Source organism: Molossus molossus, unplaced genomic scaffold (assembly GCF_014108415.1).
Source record: "Molossus molossus isolate mMolMol1 unplaced genomic scaffold, mMolMol1.p scaffold_m16_p_13, whole genome shotgun sequence".
Classification (NCBI taxonomy): Eukaryota; Metazoa; Chordata; class Mammalia; order Chiroptera; family Molossidae; genus Molossus; species Molossus molossus.
In genome coordinates this window covers 93,598,022-93,625,067 of record NW_023425348.1, presented here as the reverse complement: position 1 = coordinate 93,625,067, position 27,046 = coordinate 93,598,022, and the positions used below count along the sequence as shown (strand labels likewise).

The window sequence follows — 27,046 nt, the reverse complement described above, 5'->3', positions numbered from 1 at the left end:
TTCCTTACAGATGTCCCTAAACCACTGACTACTTTAGTAGGAAGATTTTTGCCAGTACCAGCAAAGTTAAATCTCATTACACAAGTGAGTCATTGTTTTAACCAAAAAAAAAAAAATACAGTTGGGCATTATTGTCTCTTGAAATTTCCATTGTCAAAATTCAGGGAAGAAATTTATCCTCCATTTAAAGATGAATAGTGAGCCTGGCCCGTGTGGCTTAGTGGATGGAGTGTCATCCTATGGACTGAGAGGTCCTGGTTTGATCCCCGTCAGGGCACATGCCCGGGTTGTGGGCTCGATCCCCAGTGGGGGACGTGCAGGCAGCAGCTGATCGATGTTTCTATCTCACATGGATGTTTTTATCTCCCTCTCCCTCCTCTCTCTCTAAAAAATCAATAAGAACATATTTTTAAATTTTTAAATTAAAAAAATATAAAGATTGACAGTGAAACAGTCATCCCGCATTAGCCCCTTCCCCTCAGTGTGAACCCTGCGGGGGGATGGGTGAGGCCGAGACGCGCCCTTTGCCAGCCTCGGCTTTTCCGTGGCCTCTGAGCACCGTCCTGCCCTGCGCTGAGCTGCCCTTGTGGTCCTGCCTCCGCACACACCGCCCACTTGGTCTGGGCTGCCCTCGCCTTCCTCGGTGCTATGGTCATGCTTGTACGGTCGCACTGACTATGCGCACATTGAATGGAATGATAAGACACCTCTGCTCTTTTCCCTAAGTCTTTTTTTTTTAATCCTCACCTGAGGATATTTTTACATTTCTTTTCAGACAGAGTGGGAGGGAGAGAGAGAGATTAATGTGAAAGAGACACATCAATTGGTTGCCTCCTGCACGACCCCAACCAAGGCTGGAGATGAACTGAAACTGAGTTACGCGCCCTTGGCCGGAATCGAACCTGGTACTCTCTGGTCTGTAGGCCAATACTCTAACTGCTGAGCCAAACCAGCCAGGGCTAAGTCTTTTTAAAGTTTTTATTTATCGATTTTACTTTCTTCACTCCTGGGTGCCCAAACGCTGCTGAGGAAAGCTGGGGATTCCGGCAGGGTTGCCCCAGGCTCACTGCCCACATGGTGCTTAGCAGACTTTCTTTTTCTCTGCTTTGCTTTGAGGCTAAATAAACTGGGGGGGGGGGCGCTACTTATACTAAAGAATCGCCTCGACCCTGAGAACTGTGGAATCCTTTCTCCCAAAGAGTCACAGCTCCTCGGACTGTCGTGTGGGGACGTGGCCCGACCATCGGGTGTCTAGTGACTAAAGAAGCAGTGGCTGGCGTGGCTTGTGACCACACCCCTCCTGGAAACAGTCAAAGGGGGCAGCCGGCTCAGCCGGGAGAGGGGTCCTGGGGCCGAGGTCTGCGGGCCACTCGGTGTGCACAGAGTTGGACCAGGGTGCTTTCATGGTGTTCCCGAGCCCCAGCAGGCAATGGTGACACACTACTTCAAAAGAGGCAAAAGAGCCCTGGCCGGTTTGGCTCAGCGGTTAGAGCGTCGGCCTGCGGTCCGGAGAGACCCGGGTTCGGTTCCCGCTAAGGGCACGTACTTCGGTTGCAGTTTGTCCCCGGCCCTGGTTGGTCGTGCGGGTGGCAGCCACTCGATGTGTCCCTTTCACATCGATGTTTCTCTCCCTCTCTCTCTTCCTCTCTCTCCCTCCCACTCTACCTGAACAAAAAATGGAAAAATGTCCTCGGGTGAGGATTAAAATAGTAACAGTAATAATAATAATAATAATGGACATTTTCAGTTTACAGAAATTTGCATTGAATTTATTTCACAAAATGAAAAAGCCAGTGTTCTGGCCAGCCGCCCGACAGCAGTGTGTGCCGTGTCCGGGACCCCGCCCCCTGTCCCGCTGGCAGGGCCTGCGCCCCCAGGGCCTGCTGGGAGCTAGTGGCATCATCCTGGTGAAGAGCCCAGGCGTGTTGTAAAGGGCTTGTGACGGGACACCCTAGAAGGAAAAGATAGTTCTCTCTGTAGCTGGGCTGACTGGGTGGAGCCTGAAAACATTCACTGACGCAGAGCCCGCCTGGTCTTTCTGCAGCTTGACAGAGCCGCCGTGCAGTCCAGAGCCGCCGGGCTCGCGTTCCCCTCGGGACCAGCCCTTCTGGGACCACCCAGGACACCTGTGGCTGGGTAAGCACCAGAGCAATCTACTGCCACTTTAAGAGACTGAGAGCCGTCCGGGGGCGTGGGCGATGTCCTGGGGTGTGGAGCTGGCCTTGCCCGCAGCCGGGCTCCAGGCGCTGGCACGGCCAGGGCTCTGCAGCGGCGCCTGCGCGCGTGGGGCAGGGCTGCCGGGAGGCCCACTCCGCGCCGTCTGGCCCTGTGCTGCAGAGGCTGCGTCTCGGGTTCACGTTGGTTTACACAAGCTGTTCTATTTCTTCTTTCGTTTCCTCCCTCATCAACCTAAGTCATGGCGTGGCAGTCACTTAACGTGGGTGGTCTTGGTGTGCCTTCCCTGCGTGGTCGGCTCACACTCTGTCAGGTGGACGTGGGCTGCACTCTCACCTGGGACCGGTCCTGCCACCTTCAGGTGGTGTCTGTGATCGAAAGTAATCAAACCAACCCAGCGGGTAGAAACGCTGCTGTTAACATTCAGGCCCACAGTGGACGGGCAGCGCTCTCCCTCGGAGCCTCCAGCAGGTCCCGGGCACCCTTGGCTCTGACCGCCAGGAGTCTGGGGCACCCCGTCCAACGCAGCCCCGTGGCCAGGCCTGAAGGACCTCGGCTGGAGCAATGTAGGGACCGCGGGCTCCTGCGTGCTCCCTGTGGGCACCAGCCACCAAGGCGCTGGGCAGTGAGCACCCGGCCGAGCGCTGGAGCATCTGCGTGGCCCTGAGGAGTTGTGCAGGGTCAGCAGCTGCTGGCCGAGTGTCCACAGCCAGGGGTCTCAGTCAGTTTCCCGGAGAGACGAGCTGGGCTCGCTGCTCCACTCTGGGTGTTGCGTCACGACGTGTTGCTATTATTGTAACTGGTCCCATCACCATGGCCCTAAACATTTCTGGATGACACAAGACAATGTGAGACCTCGTGGACTCTGCTGTGGCATTATAGGTCTGGTCACGCAGCATGACAAGTGTTGTGGTCCCAAAGTTCTCACCTCATCGTCCTCGTAATCTGGGAGCAGCACTGTGTGCTCTGGCGCATCCGGAACATTCGGGGGACTGGTGCTCCCGGCCCTCCCCTCCCGGCGTGTGCTCACAGCCTCGTGCATCCGGCTTCTCTGAATGCTGCCCAAGGGCTCCCCCCCCCCCCCCCCCGCCCCGTGCAGACCACAGGGGGGCGTCCTCGCTGTGCTACCGCCACACCTCCCCCCCCCCCAGTCTCTGTGAGGTTTTCCGGTCAGGCACACATTTTCCTGTATTTTGAAGTAATTACTCAGGGCTTAACAGATTTTTCTATTATGAGTGATGTGCAAGAACAACATGAGCTTTGTGTTCATATTTTTTTGCTGCAATAATTACTTGATTTGATGTCACTGCCCTGAATCAGCCTGGTTATCTTTGTCTGAACCCCCCTGTGCTGCTGTCCGGTGTCGGCAGAGGGAGCTGTCGGGGCTGCGGGCGTTTCCCTCCGCCGGGTTCGCAGCCCTGCTGGTGGCTCTCCACCTTCAGCCCCCCCATACCTTTGTCTCTCCCTCCCACAAGGCAGGCCCAGCTGCGCCTGCGGACGGCAGGGAGGAGCTGGCTCTCGGCGCAGGAAGGTCCCAGCGCTTCCTCCGAGAGGGGCCCAGGGACGCAGGTCAGCGTGGGCCTGCGGCCAGTCGGCGGTGGGGAGATCACATCCAGTCGTCACTCTCCTGTGGGGTGTGGACTGCTGACTCCTGGCCGGGCTGCTCCCTCAGTGAGCCCTGCGCTGCTTTAACCCCGGTGACGGTGCGGGTGCCAATGCGAAGTCTGCCGCGCCGCCGCCTGGTGACAGGTGAAGGGTGTGAAGGGGCTGCTCTTGTGGAATCGTTGTCTGAAGGAGGGGTCATGTCCATCCGGGCCGTTTGTCTATAACGTTTTCCTGAGGCAGAGTTGCCTGTTTCTCTCATGATGCTTCCGTTTTCAGACTTGCGTGGACATTGTCCAAGTTTAGTTCCTGCTATAACCAGGGGTCCCCTCCTGCCCTTGCGCCTCCACGGAGACATCCTGTGGGCCGGTGGCGAAACCTCCCGGCTCGGCTCGGAGCCGACGGCAGGCTGACCCTCCGAGAGCTGTGCTGGGAGCGCTCCCGCCGCAGCGGGGGTCCTGCCTCTGAGTGTCAGACCGTCCACCCGCGCCAGGCCGGAGACCAGGGCCTCCTCCGATTCCAGCTGTGCTTCCGCGTCCCTGGGCCTTCCTCGGGGACAGGTGCTGGGCCTGTCTGGATGTGTGTTGGCGTCCCCTGAGCACTTCCTGCAGTCCTGGCCACCGCGCCCTGCTGCCCGCTGCGTCTGCCCCGCGCGCACCCCGGACCACACTCCGCGCTGTCCTGGCCACCGCGCCCTGCTGCCCGCTGCGTCTGCCCCGCAGCATCTACCCCGCGCACCCCGGACCACACTCCGCGCTGTCCTGGCCACCGCGCCCTGCTGCCCACTGCGTCTGCCCCGCGCGCACCCTGGACCACACTCCGCGCTGTCCTGGCCGCCGCTGGGTGCCTCCGGGCGCCCACGCCACCTGTGAAGGAGCTTGGTTCCCCTGAACAGGGAGCGCCTGGCCCCCTGGGCCTCTCTTCAGGACAGGTCTGAGGCCAAGGTGAGAGCAGGGAAGCCGTGTCCAGGCCCCTCCTCTGGCCCGGGGTGGACGGGCCTGGGGCCCATGAGGGCAGCAAGCTCCGCTCTCCTGTCTGTCAGGAGAAGTAAGCGAGATGACTAATAGGTTAATAGAGTGTTCCGTGACAGCTGGGGACATTATCTCCAAAATAAGAGACATCTCCAGAAAAAGTAACATTAGCAACTTGTACATGAGTCAGGTACTGTTAGCTCTGCCGTGATGCGCACACGTGTCCTGGTCAGAGCGTCATGGTTAGGTGGGTATCTGTCCACCACTGAGAAGCTGCTGCTCTCCAGAAACACCGTGTTTGGAAAGGCTGAGGACTGCGTAGACTAGCCCGAGCCCAGAGTCCACGCTGTCTCCACGTGTGTCTCGGGTCTTTGCGTTGGCAGCTGTGGCTGGAGTGGACGCACCAAGCTTCCCTGACAAGTGTGTCATCGCCACCAGGAATAACTGAGTTTCTTCACCTCTTGACTGCCCACACCGAGGCGTGTTCTCAAGGCGACGGCATGCAATCTTCTTTGCCTTACTTCACTGGATAAAGGTCAAGAGGGGTTACAACTAATTGGCCATCATCAAAGAAAAAAACTCATTACTGTCTTTTAATAATCAAAGTGAGCCTGGCTGGTGTGGCTCAGTGGATTGAGTGTCCCATAGACTGAGAGCCCAGTTCAATTCCCAGTCAAGGCACATGCCTGGGTTGCAGGCTCGATCCCCACTAGGGGGTGTGCAGGAGGCGGCTGAAGGATGTTTCTCTCTCACATGGATGTTTCTATCTCTCCCTTCCTCTCTAAAAAATCAAAAACACATAAAAATGTATTATAAAGTCAAAGTGACACACGCACAGGGGTGAAGTGTGATAGAGCCCAGACTGCAGTGGACAGCATTGGTGCCCTGCCACACCCCTCCCAGCTGTCCGACTGGCCCCAGGAGCGGTCACTGTCCGGCTTCCACGTTCAGGCCTTGGGGCTTGCCTCCGCATCTGTGAGGACCGGCGAGGCCTTGGCGCCGTCGTAGACGAGGGTCCCGTGGTTACACTGACCCCTTCGCCGCCCTCCTCCGTCCCCCTGGCTGCCGGAACCTGACGCCAGCCAGCCTTCGTTGTTCTTTAGCCAAAAGTGTTGGGAATTATTTTTAAATGATAAAAATAATCTGTGTAATTGAAATGGTATTGGTGTAAACTTTTTGTTTTAAATCCTCACCCGGGTATATTTTTTTCCATTGATTTCTAGATAGAGTGGGAGACAGGAAGGAAGAGAGAGAGAAACATCGATGTGAGAGACACATCGATTGGTTGCCTCTCCCATGACTCTGACAGGGACGGGGGATCAAACCTGCCACCAAGGTACGTGCCCTTGACCGGAATCAAACCTGCGACTCTTTGGTCCACAGGCCAACACTCCAATTGCTGAGCCAAACCGGCCAGGGCTGTTGATATAAACTTAATAAAAAGGTAGATAAATGTTTTGTGGTTATTTCATTGAAGATTGATGATTGACTTTTTTAAATGATTTTAAGATTTTTATTTTTTATTTATTTATTTATTTTTTTCATCCTCACCAGAGGACATTTTTCCATTTTTTGCACAGATAGAGTGGGAGGGAGAGAGAGGAAGAGAGAGAAACATCGACGTGAAAGGGACACATCGAGTGGCTGCCACCCGCATGACCAACCAGGGCTGGGAACAAACTGCAACCGAGGTACATGCCCCTAGCGGGAACCGAACCCGGGTCTCCCCGGACCGCAGGCCGACGCTCTAACCGCTGAGCCAAACCGGCCAGGGCGATTTTAAGATTTTTAAAGTGGTTCATGTCTACCTTTGCATCACTTTTGGATTTGCCTTTTTCTTTTTTTTTTTTTTATGTTTCTATTGAAACTTTTAGGGAGAGAGAGAGAGAAACACTGATGTGAGAAACATTGATCAGCTGCCTCCTGCACGCCCCCCACTGGGGATCGAGCCCACAACCCAGCCATGTGCCCTGATGGGGAATCGAACCGGGACCTCTCAGTCCATGGGACAACGCTCCATCCACTGAGTCACACCGGCAGGGCGGATTTGCCTTTCTTATGAACCGTTTCATGCATTTTAAACAATGATTTGCTTCTTAATTTGCTTATTAAAGCACCAGTTGTAAAAGCCACTTTTATCATTGGACCTTGTTTGTTAAAGGCTGCAACATAAGGGTTAAACTTTGGACCTTCAGACAGTAACTTCAGAGCTGAAGTCGCTCTAGAAGCAGGCGTGGCTTCCCGTCATGAGCATGGTGCTCCCGGACAGTTTTACTTGTATACCCAAGCCTGGTGTTTGAGCCTCCTCCATTCCCCTCGATTCAGGCTCTGCTGAGACAGTGGTGGGATTCGTTGGGAGCAGCTATATTATCCACATTCTTTTTTCACTCTAATCAAATCTAAACCTGATTTCAATCAGAGCTCGGGCGGCCGCCAGTACTGGTTTCCAAGGGGCTTTGTCTTTGTGGCACCGGCTTGTTCATTCGCCCTGGTTCTGTGAGCAGGTCACACCTGGCAGTCACTTTGCAATCTCTCGCTCTTCACTCGGACTTTGACTCCTTTTCTGTATTCTAGAATATCAAATCCATAATTTGTTTTTGTAGCCGGTCATTCTAACACTTGAAGTCTTTGCTTGTCCAATTCTGCTGTTGGCTTCTTTTGAGTTTTCACGCGCATGGCTCGTCACCTCGTGTGTTTTGTGACTGTGTTTTAAATTGTGAATTGGGATCGATGGACATGTGTGTGGGGACATCTCTGAGTTTGCCTCGAGGGTCCGTTCCTCCAGAGAGAGGGTGTATTTGCTTCCCTCTGGGGCCTGGGGCCCTGCCAATGTGCACGACTGAGAAGTGCGGGCAAAGGTTGGCTTTTAGGCGACACGGCGGGAATTCGGGCCTCAGCCCGAGGGGCCCCTCCTCCCAAGCCAATGCCCAGATGGCCACCGTCCCTGCCGTTAGTCCTCAGCCCTTTTTTCCAGGTTCTGTCTTTTGCCGGATTCAGACCCTCCACTGTCCCCGCTCCGTGCTCAGGCCTTAGCGCTGCTCCCCCTCCTCGACGTGCCCAGGCTGGGGTCCGTGCATTGCCGCGTGGGGAGCGGCTGCCGTGTGCCTGTGGCGGTCCCCTGGCACCACGGCCCAGGCAGACGCCCAGGACAGCTGCAAGCCGCAGCTTTTGCCTTTGCCGCCCCCGGAGTTTTGTTCTCTTTGACTTTTTGACCTGTGAGGGGTTTCCTTCATTTTTGACCAGCTCAACTATGTATCTACAAAGGCTTTTAATATTGAATCTGGGATTTTAAAGTGTTTCACGGCAGGGATTTGTCAGGATGCCAACGAACAAAGAATGAATTTAGAATGCATGTCACTGCGGGTCTTTCCACCTTCTTACCAGTGACAGCAGGGCCACCCACACCTGCGGGGCATTGCCAGCCTGCCTGCCCCGCGACGGCCCTGCCTTGGGGACAGCCGTCAATGCGGTGATGCTCACTCTGTTCGCAGCTCCAGATGTGGTCTCCTGGCAACAGTGAGCACAGACTGAAGACAGGGACAGTGCAAGTACCTGCCCACGGCACAGACCGCGTGCACCAGGACAGAGGCGTGCTCTGGGAGGCCACCACTCACAGTCACACCAACCCCGGGCAGCCTGGTTTTCTGCCACTGAAGACTTGGAGCCCTGTGTGGACCGATCCCGCCAAGGCAGCAGCCGCAGCCAGCGAGGACCATGCCGTGCGACTCTCCAGCTGCCGTCAGTGCCGCGGGCGGACTGGGCCTGGGGGGGCACCTTGTCGCAGAAGGGCCAGTCCACGTGAGTGGGGGGGCAGGGGTGTGTCAGGGCCGTGCCATCTGTCCCGCTGTGCTCACGGCCGTGTCCCCAGGGGCCAGCACAGGTCCGAGGTCTACTGGCTCTCGACACACACGCCTTGATGAACACAGGTTTCCAGTGTAAGGCGGTCCAAGTTACCCGTCTTCATCGCCAGCGCCTCTCTGGGCCTCCCTCAGGCAGACTGGCCGTGTCCCAAGGTCGGAAGGTGTGCTGTTAGAGTTACTTCTAAAAGTTCTGAAGGGTGGCTTTGTACCATCGAGGCCTTAACACTCCTGGAATTGACTTGAGAATGGCGTTAGGGGGGTCGCGTGCCATTTCCCACGTGTGCAGTTAGCTGTCGAGCTCCACTTACTGGGAAACACGCCCGGCAGAGCGTTTCCTGCTTGGTGCACGGGGCCTGGGTCTGGGGCCCCACTGCTCCGGCCCGGCTCCCGCTTCCTGGCTGTGGTGTCCCCTCTGTGCCTCTCCTCCCGCTATTCCCAGTCATCTCGTCTGCCAGCAAGGACTGTGGTCCCTTCCTCGCCTGGTCGGCTGAGCCACGACCCCAGTGCAGGTGGCGGTGGTGTAGGCTTGCTCCTGATTTTCATAGATATACGTCCAACCTTTCCTTGCCCTGCCCAAAATCAGACACCTGCTGTAGGTTTTTGTTTTGTTTGTTTAAATAGCTTTTTCTTTTTTTTTTTTTTCTTTATTGATTTTAGAGAGAGAGGAAGGGAGAGGGAGAGAGAGATGGAAACATCGATGAGAGAGAACATCCATTGGCCGCCTCTTGCACTCCCCGCTGGGGATCAGGCCCACAGCCTGGGCATGTGCCCTGACCAGGAATTGAACTGGCGACCTCTTGGTGCAGGGTCGACACTCAACCACTGAGCCACACCGGCTGGGCTCCGCGTAGGTTTCTGAGAGACACTCTGTACTTGGGTGTATGCAGAGAGGCTGCAGCAAGGACTCGAAACGACAGCTCAGGGCTTGTGTAGCCGCTCACCCGAGTCGGTCCTCAGCTTGCTCTGTCACAGCCTTGCGTCCTCACTACAGTCCGCCCAGCTCCACTGTCTCATCCACTCCAGCCTCGGGGGCAGGGGAGGGGAGGGAAAGGGAAGGGAGGGGAGGGGAGGCACCGCCTTCCAAAGCAGCAGGCTGGGGAAGGCAGTCTCCTGGTGCCCACCACATGGCCACGTGCTGCTGGCTCTGTGGACCGGGCCAGTGGGGTGCCCACCACGTGGCCACATACTGCTGGCTCTGTGGACCAGGCCGGTGGGGTGCCCACCACGTGGCCACGTACTGCTGGCTCTGTGGACCGGGCCGGTGGGGTGCCCACCACATGGCCACATACTGCTAGCTCTGTGGACCGGGCCGGTGGGGTGCCCACCACGTGGCCACGTACTGCTGGCTCTGTGGACAGGCCAGTGGGGTGCCCACCACGTGGCCACATACTGCTAGCTCTGTGGACCGGGCCGGTGGGGTGCCCACCACGTGGCCACGTACTGCTGGCTCTGGACCGGGCTGGTGGGGTGCCCACCACATGGCCACGTACTGCTGGCTCTGTGGACAGGCCGGTGGGGTGCCCACCACGTGACCACGTACTGCTGGCTCTGTGGACAGGCCGGTGGGGTGCCCACCATGTGGCCACGTACTGCTGGCTCTGTGGACAGGCTGGTGGGGGTGCCTGTCAGGTCAGGAAGTTTCCTTCAGCTTCAGGTTTTCCTTTTTATTCTTATTACACGTGAGTGGTGAATGTTGTCAAATGCTTTTTTCTGCATTATTGAGATGTTCGGATTGTTTTCCTCTTTAAGCCTTATCCCGTGATCTATTACAACAACATTTTTAACATTAATCTGCCCGGTATGCAGGGACTGGACCCAACTTGACTGCCATGTCCTGATCTCGTCTTCTGCGCACAGAACTTTGTTTTCTAGTATTTTGCTTAGAATTTTTACATCTCTGTTCACACGTGAGGTAGTCTGCGCGTTCCTCGCTCATCTTTCCTTTGGTTTGGGTGTTGATGTTATTCCGCCTCGTAGAACTCAGCAGTGTCTGCACCCACCCTCCCCTCCCGAGCACAGGTGGGGTTCGGGGTGTGCCGTGGCTCCCACAGAACTGGCCTGGGGAGCCCCTGGACACGGGCGGGGACGGAGTACTCATCACTTCCTCAGTAGTTGTTGAAGTATTGTATTTCTTCTGAGTCCATTTTGATATTTTATATTTTTCTTGGAAATTGCCGGTTTCTTTACATTTTCAAATCCATGTGCAGCTTTATATCACCTTTAAAACGATCTCTCTGTCTGTGGTTGCAGCCTTTGATATCATCTAATTTTCTAACTTAAATCTTGCTATTTGTACCTGTTTCTTGATCATGAGAGGTTTGTCTATTTTGTCTGTTGTTTTTTTCCTAGAGCATCAGCTTTTGGTTTTATTGATTTTCTCGCTTAACGTTTGTTCCTACTCCAGAAGCGCTTTAGTGCTCACCTGCACCACCCTCACACCTTTGTCACTGTGCTCGTGTGTGTGTGTGTGTGTGTGTGTGTGCTAAATGCTTATTTGTTTTCTATCTTTTCCAGTGTTTTAGGAAGTAAAGTGAAGCTATAAATTCCCGCACGTTCTTCTTCCCGCCCCGCACGGTCACTCCAGGGACTCACTGCCGCCCGCGCTGGGGTCCTGTGTCTCCACCTCGCGAGGCGCCGTGTGTGCGTTCAAAAGTATCCAGATGTGTATGTATGTGTGCAGATATGTGTATATTTAAATATATATATACACACACACACACACACTTTTTTTTTTAATCCTCACCCAAGGATATTTTTCCATTTATTTTCAGAGAGCGTGGTAGGTAAGGAGAGAGAGAGAGAGAGAGAGAAACATCGATGTGAGAGAGACACATCGGCTGGTTGCCTCCCACACGACCACATCAGGACCAGGGATGGACTGCAACCAAGGTACGTGCCCTTGACCAGAATTGAACCCACAACTCTCTGGTCCATGGGCTGGCGCTCTAACCTCTGAGCCAAACCGGCCAGGGCATATATTTTTATTGCTAATTTAAAATTATATTTATACTGCCGTCAGATAATCTGATCTATATAATACCAATTCTTTGAAATTAATGTAGACTTTATGACTTAATGTTATAAAGTATTTTATATTTTATATTAACTTCAAAAAATATATTAACTTTAAAAAGTGTGTTGTTGAGGGTAGGGGAGACCCCGCTGCCCACTCGCCTTGGCCCCTCTTCCCGGGGCCTGCGCTGGGGCAGCTCCCCGGCGGCCTGGGCCGGGGTGGGTGGGAGCCGCGGGCCGGAGCAAGGGGCCTGGGAACGCCCATCCTCCAGTCGCTTTCGTCGCCCTTGAGGTGCCTGAGGAGAAACCCGAGTGGGTGGGCCCGGAGCCCGGTCTGCACACGGGAGCACCCAGGCGGTGCTCCTCCCGTGGGGCCGCCCCAGGGAGCAGGGGGTGGCGCAGCACCGGGGAGATTACTTTGCTGGAAGGGCTTCCTGCCCGCAGGGGCCAGCGGAGGGCTGCTCCCTGATGGCTTTTCAGTGCCCGTCTCTTTACAGTTAGTGAACCTGACAGCTGGGCGGATGGTCCCCGCCCGGCGCTCCCGCTCCCCCGTGGGTCTCTTGGCAGCAGGGAGCAGCAGGGGCTTGGTCAGAGAGCACTGCTGGTTCGGAATCTGGCCTCAGAGGAGGCAGGACGTCCCCTGCAGGCTTTGTGAGCTTGTGACCAGCTGGCCTTCAGAGGAGGCCCACATGGGCCACAGCTGGACGGGCCCACATGAGTTGTCTCCTGAGTGCTCAGTCCTGTGTCCAGGGGCCCAGACTGCGCTTGCTGGCAGTGAGGACTCCCTGGGTCTTCAGGGGCCTGGACGCCGACGGCAGATCTCATCGCCGCAGGGCTGTTCTGGTCATTCTATCCTGCTCAGGTGGTGAGTGTGGGAGAGAAAACCTGTGCCCTGGAGGAGAGACAGAGACCGTTCTCGAGGGTCCACACGCCCTGAAGGGAGGAGCAGACCACATGGGCTCCTGTGGGGGGTCCTTCCAGTTCACCACGGGCGCATCTCCAGAGGGAAGCCCGTAGCATGGGGGAGAGGACGCGGCCCTCTCGGCTGGATGTAAAAGCCAGATGCTACAGGTGCACGGTCCCGCTGGGAGAGCCTGTGACCAGGGCCCCCGGCAGGTGCAGGAGCAGTGGGTGGTCTCGGTCAATGACTGGCCAGGCGGGGCATCATTAAAGTGAACAGGAAAACCCACTGGATGACGGCCACTGGGCGACAGCCACTGGGCGACGGCCACTGGGCGAGGGATGGCAGAATAATAGATGAAACTTAGAAAGCAAATTGCCCATCTAGAGCCAGTTGTGTGCCAAATGAACCGAGAAGAGAGTAGAAATTGGGAGGACTCCATTTCTTACTCCTTGGGGGCTCCAGCACCCACTGAAGTTACTCAGTCAGGAGCTTGTGATGTCTCCATGGAAACGTCAATGGAGAAAGGTGCATGCAAGGGGCGGAGCCTCAATGACTGGTCAATTCTTTCATGACTTCCTAGCGCCTGGGGTTTCCATGGAAATGACAATGGAGAAAGGCGCACTGAGTCCAGCTTTTGGGGGGGATCAGAGGGCAAGGGGCAGGGCCTCAGTGGTTGGCCAATCCCTTCCGGACTCCCTAGCACCTGGGACCTCCAGCTGTGGGCAGCAGGTTCTTGGCACCTGCTGGCCTTCAGGAGGGGTCTGTTCCAGACCAGGAGACCCCATCCGCCGACCTGGCTCTGCCTGGCTGCTGACTCTGTGGTGCTCTGGCATCTTCCCCAGCACCCAGAAGGCCAGAGCCTGCTCACAGCAGGGCTGGAGCCCGAGTCCTGCGGGCTGTGGCCCCTCCGGCACTCCCCTGTGAGCTTCCCCGTGAGGCCGGCAGGGGCACGCTCCCCACGGCGCCCGCCGCCAGCCTCGCAGCCGCTGGGAAGGTTTCTGAGGAGCAGGCGGAGGCCTGACCTCACCGGGTGCTGCGCCCAGACCCCAGAGAAGGGCTGGCAGCTGGTGGGCATCACACCCAAATGTGTTGAATTATTAATAAATAAAAAGCTAGTCTTTTTCCCAGATGCCTATTTTGGGGGGAAAGCACTGTCCTTGTCAGGTGACGGAGGGGATGCTGGGAGCATCTTCACAGTGACTCTGTGTCCTTTGAAGCCCACACAGCAGCGGAGCCTTTGAAACGCCCGGAGGACACGTCGGAGGCCTCTGCTGACCCATCCTTTTCATTCTCCCTTTGAATGGACTGGTTCTTGAAGGAAATGGTTGAAGTGGCTTTTGTTTTGGGGGCTTAAAACCTTACCAAGTACGCGGTCTTCTTTGATCTCAGCCCCGCAATGAATTGCGGCTATGTATATTAACTTAATGATCATCTGCTTCTGAGGATTAGACATTGTTGTAATGGCACGTGTTCATGTGAGCAAACAGTGCATTCTCTGCTTGTCAGAAGCAGCTGCTTACCCGTGAGCTCAAGTTTATTAATTCTGTTGTTTAAATCTGCTAAATACTTACTATATTTTGTGTGATTTCTCTTTTTAAAAAAATATTTTTCTTTATTGATTTTAGAGAGAAAGGAAGGAAGAGGGAGAGGGAGAGAGGAACATTGATGTGAGAGAGAAACATCAATTGTCTGCCTCCCATAAGCACACAGACCAGGGATCGAACCCAAAATGTGGGTGTGTGCCCTGCCCAGGACTGAACCTGTGACTTTCTATATAGGGGATGACGCGCCAACCAACTGACCAGCCAGCCAGGGCCATCTTAACCATGCATGTTAAGTGTGCAATTCAGTGGCGTTAATCCCTTTCGTGCTGTGCGGCCAACCCCACATTCTGCTTCAGAATGTCCTCTTCCCACACAGAACCGAGGTCTGCCGATGACCCCTCCACGACCCCCTCCCTGTGTGCCTCGCTCCTCCAGAAACCTCAGGTCGTGGACTCGTGCGGCCTTCGCCTGGAGTGTGTGTGCGTCCACGCTGCGGCGTGTTGGTGCTTCGCTCGCTGGGCGCTCGGAGCACGTTTCGTGTGTCCGGCCACTGTGGATGGACGCGGTGGTTTCTACCCTCGGCCGTCGTGAATAGTGCAGTTATGAGCATGGGTGCGAGCCCCTGCTTCCGTCCTTTCGGTCATGTACCTGTACGTGGAACTGTGGGGTCACGTGATAGTTCTGTTTAACTTTTCCAGGAGGTGCCTGAGTGTTTTCCACAGAGGCCACACCATTTTTCATCCCGAGGAGCAGTCCTGGGTGTGGGGGTGGGAGGGAGGAGTTGGCCCAGGGACAGCTAGCGGAGGCTTCCCTGAGGAGGGCTGTTTGGATGAGGAAAAATCAATTGGGTGGGAGTGGATTGAAAGTGAGTGGCTAAGAGTGGTCTAAGACAGCTGAGAAAACAGGTGCAAAGGCCCTGTGGCAGGAGAGGGAGGTCCTGGGTTGAAGAACAGGAAAGGAGGTCAGAGCTGCTGGTGCAGTGCTGTTTGTGTAGAAAACCATGTGAATGTTCAGTGTGGGGGGTTATTAAATAAATTGTGGTGTCACTATAGGGTGAGGTCCTATGTAGTCATCAAAATGGTGTGCAAATCTATATACATGGGAACCACTCATAATATTATATTGATAAGTAATAAAAGCAAGCTGTTATATTAATTATATTGATAAGTAATAAATCCACACTGAGACAGTGTATGGAATATGACCTTGATTTTGTTTACATGTAATATCTAATCAAACAGTATATATTTATTTCAGTGTATATGGTTTTATAGAAAAAGTGTGCAGTGTATTCATCAAATGATCATCTCTGAGGAGTGGGATTCTGAGGGACTGTTCTATTGTTGTTGTTTTTTGCTTATTTATATATTTTTCAATTTCCACAACAAAAATTATTATTATTATTTTTTTGGATCGCAAATAAAAAATTTAAAAAGCCATTTCTGAATATATGTACCCCCATGTTCACAGCAGCGCTATTTACAATAGCTAAGATCTGGAAACAGCCCAAATGTCCTTCAGTAGACGAATGGATAAAAAAAGCTGTGGTACATATACACAATGGAGTACTATGCAGCTGTAAGAAAGAAAGATCTCTTATCCTTTGAGACGACATGGAGGGACCTGGAGAGTATTATGCTAAGTGAAACAAGCCAAACAGAAAGACAAATATCACATGATCTCACTTATCTGTGGAATATAATGAACATAACAGTCTGAGGAATGGGGTAGTCCCAGAGACGTGGAAGTGGGGTACAGACTGACAATCCCCAGAAGAGGGGGTGGTGGGGAGAGATAAACCACAGAACTTATATGCATGTGTGCATGAACAGTGGACATGGACAACAAAGCTGGGGACAGGGCAGGGAGGGAGGGGGAGGAGGGTGTCAATGGGGGAAAAAGGAGAAACATCTGTAACATTTTTTAAAAATATAATCAACTGAAAATTTAAAAAAAATAAAAAAACATTTCTGAGCAGAATCAGCGGACTCGTAAGCCCTTGGCTGTGGGAGACAGTGACCACCAGCCGCGTGCGGGGTTGTGTTCCCGGGTGGGTGACAGCAGAGGAATGCGGGGGGGGGGGGGGGCGGGGCACGCCTACGCGGCGGGGTGAAGGAGAGACTGAGTGAAGGTTCGGACATGTCACGTGGGGAAAGAGTGCCCGGTAGAAAGTTGGGGAGCTGGTTCTAGGGCATAAAAGTGTCACAGTGCTGGGAGCGAAGAGGCGGTGACGGTCCCCGCTCCAGTGAGGAGGCTGTGGGTTTCGAGGAGTGGGACAGAGGGGACCCCAACACAGGAGGGTGGAGAAAGGGGAAAAGCAGCACCGAGTTTGGGGTCCGGAGTGTGGGAAGACAGCAGGTGTGGGGCACAGATTTAAGTCTTTCACGTATAGACGGAGGGCAGAGTTACGTCGCCCGCAGTGTGGCTGGGGCCCTCTCCTCGGCCCCCCACACCGGGCGCCGTCCTCTCGCCTCCCACGCTCCGCACAGGAAGCTCCCGCCTCCCTGGCTGCGGACTGCGGCCCCAGAGGGCCGGGCCCACTCCTCCTGTGCAGTAGGTCTGTGGGGAGGTCGCCCTTCAAGGATCCAGCTTATGGGGCTCTCTGGTCCAGCTCCCACCTCTTGGAGCCCAGGCTCCGTCCGTCTCCTGCGTGAGCAGCCCGTTCGAGCCCGAGGTGACCAGTCGCTGTGTCTCCATCAATGTTCCTTTCTCTCCCCGCTCCCTCCCTCCCACTCTCTCTGAAAATCAATGGAGCCCTGGCCGGTTTGGCTCAGAGGTTAGAGCATCGGCCCGCGGACCAGAGAGTCGCAGGTTCGATTCCAGTCAAGGGCACGTGCCTCAGTTGCAGTTCGTCCCTGGCCCTGGTCAGTCGTGCGGGAGGCAGCCAGTCGATGTGTCTCTCACGTCGATGTTTCTCTCTGTCTCTCTCCTCCCGCTCTATCTGATGATAAGTGGAAAAATATCCTCGGGTGAGGAATGAATAAATAAATAAATAAATTTAAATCAATGGAAAAATATCCTCAGATGAGGATTAACAACAACATATATGCGTGTGTGTGTGTGTGTACATACATATATATATATAAAAATAATATTTTAAAAATCATGCTTGGGAATCCTGTCACAGGAAGGTTTCTACAGACATCTGGTTTACCTTACTGCCAGACCCAGAGGCCGTCCCTGCATTTGTGCAGCCCACCTACCCGTAGGAAGCGCCCCACGGGACCCCAGGGCTCCGGCCGCCTGGGAGGCGGGGTGCAAGAGCTGCATGGCACAGCTGACAGCGAACAGGGGAGCCGGCGGCAGAGCCCACGTCCAGCCCTGGGGTGCAGGCGCTTCCCCTGGAGCCCCCGGGTCTTCTCCCATGGCAGAGGCCTCCGTCGGGGTGGGCTGTCCGTGGGCAGCAGGAGTCCTGGCCCCAACACTGAGTCTTCACGAGCTGAGGAAAGTGCCGTGTCCCTGCTCACTCTGAAAAAAATGTGAAGCACAGCCTGCCGGCGCCTGTCACTCAGCACGCGGCGTAGTTACTGCAGAACACTGATGACTCTCCAGGAAGACCCATCGCGCAAGGTCCCGCTGCTCTGCTGGGGGACTGTGGGCAGATGCCACCAGCAGAGCAGAGCATGGGGCAAGCCGAGTTCAAGAAGCACCTGCGCTGTAGCCGAGTGACACAGCCGGGTCACAGGGGTGTCCCACTCGCCTCTCCCTGCACACGGACGGGGAGAAACAGAAAGACAGAGCTGAGACCCGGTGCCACCGCCAGGTCCCATCAGTCTGCACTCCCCACCAGGGCCGGGACAGTTGATGGGAAGATGGCTCTTTATTCTGTGACGTTTCCACCCCACCCTGCTGTGTTCTGGGACAAGGGCAGCGGGCTTGGGGGCAGGGGACAGTGGGCGTCAGCGGACACTTCAGGGAAACTGCTTTGCTTTGCAAACAAACGGTGTGAGGTAGTGTCTCCTTCCCGGGTGAGTCACGCAGGACAGCGTCCTGTCTCTCGGTAGGAGCTGTGTGGACGCACCTGCTGGCCTGCTCGGCGTCACACTCACTCCGTGCTGACTGTGACGCCACGTGGCTGTATTCACAGGCACTGTGACTGCTTTGCCAGTGGGGATTTCTGCAACAACTGCAACTGTAACACCTGCTGCAACAGTTTACGGCACGGACTGGAACGCTTTAAGGCCATTAAGGTGAGTAACTTTTCCATTAGACACATGTGTTTTAAAAGTGTTAAGAAGGATTTGAGATGTTTGTGAAAACCATCTGCAGAGATTCCGCGTTAGAATACTGGGGAAGGCTGAGGTGTTGAAGAAGTACGCCGACTGTGACCGTCCCCGTGGATGGGGCCACCTCCCCAGCATGGGACTCCAAGCAGTCTCCGAAGGTCCTGTTATAGGAACATGCAAATGCCCGTGTTGGTCTGGATTGAGGAACTGGGTCATGCCTGGCAGAGAGGCCCGGCTGGAGCAGTGTGACAGCAGAGAAGTGGGCAGGCCACTGTGCAGGTCAGCGGGGCGGGGCCGCCCAGCCATCGCGCAGGTGATCCGTGCTTCAGGGTGACGGGAGAATCTGAGCTTTCTTCAAGGGCCCCCGGCCCCGCAGGCCGCTGGCTAAAGGCTAAGTGTAGGAGCTCAGCACCGTCCCTTTCTGTAGGCACAAAGGCCACCGGAGCAGGGAGGACAGTGAGGCTGGGGCAGCCTGCTCCACACACGTGTTGGCACCCTCTATTTTACCAGGGGAGCCATCACCCACGAACGGGAGCCTGTCATCCTGTGCCACGGTTGATCTGTTTATTTGTTTCTACAGTAATTTAGTTCCCCTCTTGAATTTCAGATAAATATCTGATCAGCCAGACGCACAGGACGGGAGAAGACGGCGGTGCGTCTGACTGCAGGACGGCAGCGTTTTCTTTAGGGCACCGTCTGCAGTTCGAAGTGTAAACACTCCATTTGCAGAGCGGTGGGATCCCGGGCGTCGCCGGGGGAGTGGTGATGGGTGCCACCGAGCTGGGAAATTGTCTGGCACCAGCTACTAGAGCTAACCCTTTGTATGGACTATGACCCACCAGTTTTATTCCCACAAATACAGCCAGTGCCCATGCCTGTGAATGAAAATGTTCACAATAGCTTTGTTCGTAATACCCCAAACTGGGGACAGCCTGAGTGTCCGTCCAGGGGGGAATTCATACGTCTATTCAGGGGAAGCATACAGTAGAATATTAGACATCAGTGAAAAGGGAAGAGCCAGAGCTATGTGCAGCAGCACAAGGGACTGCGCTGATGGCAGAGCCAGACAGAAGAGAGTTCAGACAAAACTAAAGCAAAGGCAGAATAGGGGTCCCCATTGTGGGGCGTCAGTGAGCAGGAGTCACGAGGGAGCCAATCGATGGGGACACAGCGATGTTTCTCTCTCCTGCCCACCCCTTCCACTCTCTCTAAAAAAAAATCAATGAAAATCAAACACTTCTGGATGAGGATTGGGTTATGTTTAACCAAACAGTAAATAAATAAAACAAACTAGAGCGTGATGGGCGTTCTGCGTTTTCTGTCCTAGGCTTGTCTTGACAGAAATCCAGAAGCTCTCCACCCAAAACTCGGGACGGGGAGCGTGGGGGACGTGAAGCCGCGACGCAGCAAAGGGTGTCACTGCAGGAGGTCGGGCTGCCTGAAGAACTACTGCGAGTGCTATGAGGTCGGTCACACCTGCCGCCGGTCAGCACAGCTGACGGCGGGGCCCGGCTGGCCGTGCTCTTCCTTCCAGGGTCTCTGAAGGGGGCTCACTGACCTGTGTTCATCTCTTAAATAGAATTACACGCTTTACGAGTCAAGGAAGATAACCCAGGCTTCCTTTGGGAGCATGGCCCATTCCCCGAGCCCACCGTGTCCCCAGAGGGCCCACCCTACAGCTCCAACGCTGGGAGCCATGCTCCGTGGCCAGCAGTGTGGTGGCCCCAGAGGTGGGCCCAGCCTCTTCCTCCCCGGGCAGAGCACAGGGGACATGTCCCCGGGCAGCCACTTGCGGGTGCCTGGAGTGGGCGGGCAGCCCCTCCCGGCCCAGCCCTCGGGGGCCAGCACTGGCAGTGCATTCCGGGGTGCAGACCGGCTCCTGGACAAACGCTTTCTTTTGTCACTGATTCAACGGCAGGAGGGGGCCTTGTGCTCTCCTTCAGCTTCTTCCTCCCGTTTCCCTCCCTTCTCTTCGTGGTGAGGGAGCAGAGGGGGAGGCAGAGAGGGAGCCTCAGACCCGGCGGCAGGAGCCCTGCCTTACAAGGCCCCCTGGTTTGCTGGAGGCCTTTGAGGGCACCTGCGAGTTTCATTTCTTTCTTTCTTTCTTTTTTTGTTTGTTTTTATCCTCACCCGAGGATATTTTTCCATTTTTTGTACAGATAGAATGGGAGGGAGAGAGAGGAAGAGAGAGAGAGTGAGAAACATCGACGTGAAAGGGACACATCGAGTGGCTGCCACCCGCATGACCAACCAGGGCCGGGGACAAACTGCAACCGAGGTACATGCCCTTAGCGGGAACCGAACCCGGGTCTCTCCGGACCACAGGCCTCTCCGGACCACAGGCCGACGCTCTAACCGCTGAGCCAAACTGGCCAGGGCCTTTTTTTTTTTTTTTTATCCTCACCCGAGGACATTTTTCCATTTTTTGTTTAGATAGAGTGGGAGGGAGAGAGAGGAACAGAGAGAGAGAGAGAGAGAAACATTGATGTGAAAGGGACACATCGAGTGGCTGCCACCCGCACGACTGACCAGAGCCGGGGACAAACTGCAACCGAGGTACGTGCCCTTAGCGGGAACCGAACCCGGGTCTCTCCGGACCACAGGCTGACGCTCTAACCGCTGAGCCAAACCGCCCAGGGCTCATTTCTTTTTAATATGTTTTTTTTATTTTTTAGAGAGAGAGAGAGGAAGACAGAGGGAGAGAGAGAGAGACATCGATTGGCCGTCTCCTGCACGCCCCCAACCGGGCATGGAGCCCGCAACCCAGGTGTGTGCCCTGATGGGCATCAAACCAGCAACTTCCGGTGCCTGAGACGCTGCTCCACCAACCGAGCTGCCTGGCACAGGCCGGTCTGGTGGTTCAGATTCTCATTTTGAAAGGTTGTCCTAGGCCCTGGCCAGTTTGGCTCAGCGGTTAGAGCGTTGGCCCGCAGACCAGAGAGGCCCGGGTTCGGTTCCCGCTCAGGGCACGTACCTCGGTTGCAGTTCACCCCCGGCCCTGGTTGGGGTTGTGTGGGTGGCAGCCAGTCGATGTGTCTCTTTCACATCAATGTTTCTCTCTCTCTCTTTCCCCTCTCTCCCTCCCACTCTATCTGAAGATAAATGCAAAAATTTCCTCTGGTGAGGATGAAAAAAAAAGATAAAGGCTTGTCGTAGAAGGTCAGGTGTAAGAAATCCTCATGATTCTGGAGATAGACGCTGAAAGGTCTGACAAGCAGACCCAGCTGTCCCTCAGCTTGGATCCTGAGAGTAAGTGCCCCCCACCCGGCGCCGTGGTGTCCCTCTCTGCTCGTCACTGCGCCACCGGATGGGTAGGTGACCTGTAGTCCCTGGAGTGGGGGTAACTAGAAACCCCAAAGAAGCCTGCTCAGAGCACCTAGAGGAGCAGAACAAGACGCACAGGCACCCCTCAAGGTGCACGGCTGAGCCAGAAAGGCGGGAAATCCCAGGGGCTGGAGCACAGGAAGCTGGAAACCCCGTGTTCCCCAGGGCCAGCTTGAGACCACCCCAGGGCTGGCATGAGCAAGGGCTCCGACCCAGGCTTGCCAAGCACAGCTGGGACCCCCACCCTTCCCCCTGGGTGTCACTCTGCCACGTAACAAGAAGTGAAGCCCACCCTCCAGGAAGCAGGAGGGCCTGCCCCAGAATGCCCAGCGCAGGCCGGCCTGGTGGGTGCAGCTTTACCGACGCCCACCCTCTGCCAAGCGGGGCACGCGGCACACTGAGCCGCGGGCAGGGTAAGCCCGAGCCAAAACCGTAACCGGCTGACACAGCTCCATCTGAAACCAGGTCAGAGGAGGGCACCCCCAGGGACTCCCACCCACACTCACCAGACTTTGAAAGCCCCCTTCCCACGTCCCTTGTCAGCGCACCACTGTGTCCCCCCAACAGTGAGACACCTGAAACCTGCACTTCAATCTCCTCACGTGGCCCTGGCTGGTTTGGCTCAGAGGTTAGAGCGTCGGCCTGCAGTCCTGAGAGACCCGAGTTCGGTTTCTGCTAAGGGCATGTACCTCGATTGCAGTTTGTCCCCGGCCCTGGTCGGTCATGCGGGTGGCAGCCACTCGATGTGTCCCTTTCACGGCGATGTTTTTCTCTTTCTCTTCCTCTCTCTCCCTCCCACTCTATCTGAACAAAAAATGTCCTCGGGTGAGGATAAAAAAACAACAAAACAATCTCCTCACATGAGGGCCATCGGCTCCTCTTCACTCCTGCTTTTATTTTGGCATGAAATTGCAGATTATACGCTCACACAAATATAAAGTTATTTAAGGTCCAAATAGGTTCTTTTTGATGAATTGTAAAGCAACCTAATTTTATTGAAGCATTTTATGTTACCAGGCCAAAATTATGTGTTCTTCTATCTGCAAATGCATTGATTGCAAAAATTATGAAGAAAGCCCAGAACGAAAAACGCTAATGGCCAGGCCCAACTACTTGGAAATCGGAGGCTTCGAAGGCAGCTGCCCTCCGTCAGGACTACCGAAGTTCAGGAGAGACAGGTGGGCCCCCTCACTAACCCTCCCGCTCGGGCGCGCGGGGCTGATTGGAGGGAGTTCACTCATGCACATCCTGAAAGTTCCCCTGTGAGCACGACATAAACTCGGGGGATGGGCTGGTCCTGCGGGTCACACACAGCTGTCTCGCAGCCTTGTTCGGGGCTCCACGGAGCGTTTGAGCGCCCCAGGAGTGACAGGCAAGGGGTCCTCAGAGTCATCGGGTTCTCCAGCTCCCGTGCCCTGTGTGGGGAGGCCAGCACGCGATGGCCGTGCACGCCTTGCACGGAGCTCGGGCCCAGGCTGCTTGCTGCTGGGACTTGTGGTCGCTGAGATTCCTGCTGCTCCTCCCTGCCCAGCCCACAGGATTGACCGGAGCCCAGGCCTCTGCGTTTGTGAGTGGGTCTAATTTTGAGAAAATTTAGAATCTACCATGAGAGGTATGTCAAGAAGCTCACAGGTGACCTTCCTCTATACTTCTCTTCTAAAAGCAATCTTTGACATGATCCCAGTGAATAAGTTTGGTATTTGGAAGACAGCATGCAATTTTGCTGTGACAATCTTTAAACCACCACGACGAGCATGTGCCTCGAACATAGCGCATGTCAAGCAGGGGCCCTGACTGTGGCCTTCGCTGTGTCTCCGCAGGTGGTCCTCCTGCATCTCCTGGGAGGTGGTGGAGGCCACCTGCGCCTGCCTGCTGGCTCAGGGCGAGGAGGCCGAGCAGGGACACTGCTCCGAGCACCTGGCCCAGCAGATGATCCTGGAGGAGTTCGGGAGGTGCCTGTCCCAGATTCTGCACATCGAGTTCAAGTCCAAAGGGCTGAAGATGGAGTAGAGCCGACAGGGCCGCCGAGGGCCTGTGGGCGTGGCCGGGGCTCCCAGGGACGTCTGGGCCGGGCGACTTCGTCTGGGAGCCTGTGGCCATCCAGAGCCCCTTCTGAGGATGCTGTGGGCGTTGCTGTGGGACCGGAAGCCCCCACACCCAGCGCCGGAGGGTCGGAGCAGGTTCTGGAGGGAAGGTGGGAGTCCAGGCCCATTGATCGCACCCCCTTGGGGGATTTCCCTCCGGAGGCTTCTCTGCATAAAAAGCAGTAATGATTTTGCCCAAAAATTATTTAGAAATAAAGTCTCCAGATGGGCTTCTGAGCTGCAATTTAAAATCTCTAGAGAGCTGCTGAGCCCCGAAGGGTCCGTGCAGACATTCCCCAGCGGCCCCGCTCTATCTGTAGTTAGTGGGACTGAAAATTACCTAGTTTCTTAAGTGTTTCTGTTTGGATTGTGGGAAAGCTCTGTTTTCCACTTGACTTCCCCACAGTGACTGTTATACTGTCGTTGTTGTTGGCAGAGTTTGGTTAAAATAACTGGTTGCAGAAACCAGCAGATCAGATTGGCTGTTAGGGTGACTCTTCTGGTTCTATTGTAAAAAGCAAAGAATAAAAATGTCAACCGTCTTCCATGGCTGCGAGTAGCTGCGTAGCTGCTGGTGTTTCCAGGTGCTCACAGTCCTGGCCTCAGGCGATGTCTGCGAACTCATCCGGCGCAGCGCGAGCGGCGCGGGCAGAGCTGACGCGAACTCCCTGCTTCTGGCCCCTTGTCTCCCGCAGATCCAGACTCTGAGGCAAAGCCAGAGGCAGAGGCAGACCTGTAAGCCTGGGTTCCCACGAGCAGGGACAGAGCGGCACAGGCTGCTGCTGAGGGTCGCCTACCCCGGGGCTGGAAGGGGACAGAGAGGGCGCTGTGACTCCTTCCTGGGGCGGCCTTTCTTCTCAGCAGCGCCGCTCAGGCAGTTTTAAAATTTCCAGTTGACACATTTTAAAAAGTAAAAAGGAACAGGTGAAATTACATTTAATAATCTTTTACTTAACCCCACAATACTATTACTCCAACATAAATAATACTATTATTCTAATATATAACCCAAATAGAAATGATGGCGCCATTTCACATTCTTCGTAGGCACTGAGCCTTAACATACAGCGTGCACTTGGCACTCAGCCCGCACCACACAGTAGGGGCCTGGGTGACGCAGCCTAGAGAGGCCTGCGGCCAGGTGGACCCCCTGCAAAGCCCAGGGCAGAGGGACCCAGCACTGCAGCTGGGCGCGAGGGGCGGGGCCTCCGAGCTGCAGCAGGTGAGCTGAGCCAGCGCCTGAAGGCCGCGAGGGGCGGGGCCTCCGAGCTGCAGCAGGTGAGCTGAGCCAGCGCCTGAAGGCCGCGAGGGGCGGGGCCTCCGAGCTGCAGCAGGTGCGCCGAGCCAGCGCCTGAAGGCCGCGAGGGGCGGGGCCTCCGAGCTGCCGCAGGTGAGCTGAGTCAGCGCCTGAAGGCCGCGAGGGGCGGGGCCTCCGAACTGCAGCAGGTGAGCCGAGCCAGCGCCTGAAGGCCGCGAGGGGCGGGGCCTCCGAGCTGCAGCAGGTGAGCTGAGCCAGCAACCGAAGGCCAAGGCCGGGCCGGGGCAGCTGGAGGCCTGACCCCGTGCGGTGGCTCCAGGGCGAGGACTTGGCAAGTCGGCGCAGCCTTCGGCAAAGCCAGCGTGAGAAGTACAAGCCGAGCGGAGCTGTGTGTGAGGTCACGTGACGCGGCCCGGCGGTAACTGCTACATCGGACTCCTGAAAAGGGAGGAAACCGCATCTGTTTGTTTCTGGTAGAGCCGATGCCATTTCAAAACCATATAATAATAAAAGCCGAGGGGTGGGTGGCAAGGAGAGGGCAAGTCATGGCTCTTGGCGGGGTGTGGGGGCGCGTGGGCCTTCGGGTCATCAGACACAAAGCCAACTGGGGCTGGCTCCCAGCGGGCGGTGTGGGCCCTGAGGCCTGTGGGCGCCAGTCCCTCTCGCAGCCCCGTGGCTCCACAGTGGTCTGGGCCGGCTGTGGGTGCGGGTTTGGGTTCTGGACGGACCGCGCGCGTTCTCTGCCGCTGACCCGGCACAGCCAGCCCAGCGGCGGCGCTGTGTCCAGGCAGCCTCGGCGCGTGGAGGGGCCCAGGACTGCTCTCGGCCGCACAGGGGCTGGTCCTGGGAAAGCCAGGCTCCAAGACGCCAGGAGAGATCCCAGTCCCCGTGGCTCCGTGGCAACGGCCGGTATGTGCAGCTACGGTTGGTTTTTTTTGCTGTTTTCTTATTTTTGTGCAGAAACTTTTGATCGATTAGAAGCCGGCTTTGTGTGGAAGGAGAGAGAACGCTTGCTGTGAACTTCCACACTAATTGAAGGTAAACTACTTGAGCAATTAGCCTCGTACAGAGGAATTAGCCGTTAAAGAGAGAGAGCTCGTAGCGGGCCTTGGCCGCAGCTCCGCGTGGAGGCCGGCTGTGAGAACCGCGGTCCCCAGTCCGAATGTGAGGATGACACACTCTTCCTGCAAAATGAGCTGGAGGAAGAGAAATCTAAACATTCTGAACAAGATGGATCGATGGCGGATATTTCAAAAAGGATGGATCAGAATCACTCAAATCACAAGTAGCTGAAGCCAAAACAACCTTCAAAATGTTTCCGATGAATGAAGACCGAGCCAGGGTAACTGTGACAGGTGCCCGGGGGTCCCACTCCAGGACACCAGAGACGGCCGCTCCACGGAGCTGAACGGGAAGAGCAAGTGCGTGACCTCGACAAACAGAACACCACACCTGGAGACTCCAAAGCGTGCCCGGAACTAGTTCTACGTGCTACAGAAAGTCACACGGAGTCTGCTGGGCGCTTGCCGAGGACGCCAGGTTGGCTGCTGTGCCGGAGGGCAACTCGGACCCGGAGCTGGAGAGTGTACCAGAGCACGGACCGCCTCAGACACAGGAGCTTGGCGAGTGGATTGAGCTGCCAAGTTAAAAGCTTCTTTAAAAAACCCCAGAGGACAAAGAAACCAAATATACACTCAAGTAACTGAAGCAGAGAAAGCAAAGGAAGAGCTCAGAGTGCGTTAAACCTCTCCAGGCTGAGCAAGCCTCCCGGCCGTCAGAACATGAACGCCTTGGAAACGAGCATCAGAAGTGGACTGAGCGGCGGGGAGAATGCGAGCTGCTCCGGACTTCGCAGCCAGGAAACCGCTGGCTGGAGGAGGGGAGCTTGGTGGCGCCGCGGAGATCAGCCACGCGGGGAGAGCCAGACCTCCAGGAAGGCGCCCGGGATGGGGAGAAGCGAAGAGAGCCGCTCGTTCTCCTCCAGGGGGGATCCTCTCCCGCGAGAAAGCACAGACAGCTGGTCGGCAGCTTGACTGCTGAAAGACACCTTGATGAGGTGACGGAAGAAAATTCTTCCCCCGGCCGA

The 27,046-nt window shown here is 55.7% G+C and overlaps 1 protein-coding gene across 3 annotated transcripts in view; it reads left to right on the top strand.

Annotated features, from left to right (window-relative positions):
* The window catches only part of TESMIN (testis expressed metallothionein like protein), a 30,489-nt gene extending 6,861 nt beyond the window's left edge, over positions 1–23,628 (top strand). The window contains exons 4-9 of one of the 3 annotated variants that reach the window (XM_036260050.1): positions 11–84; positions 2,045–2,136; positions 18,156–18,258; positions 19,622–19,759; positions 22,636–22,796; positions 23,439–23,628. In XM_036260050.1, coding sequence (XP_036115943.1) covers positions 11–84; positions 2,045–2,136; positions 18,156–18,258; positions 19,622–19,759; positions 22,636–22,796; positions 23,439–23,628 — 758 coding nt within the window. Of the gene's footprint in view, positions 1–10; positions 95–2,044; positions 2,137–18,155; positions 18,259–19,621; positions 19,760–22,635; positions 22,797–23,438 lie in introns of all 3 variants that reach the window. The other 2 variants (XM_036260051.1, XM_036260052.1) reach the window with 2 other exon arrangements.
* The last annotated feature ends 3,418 nt before the right edge of the window (positions 23,629–27,046 follow it).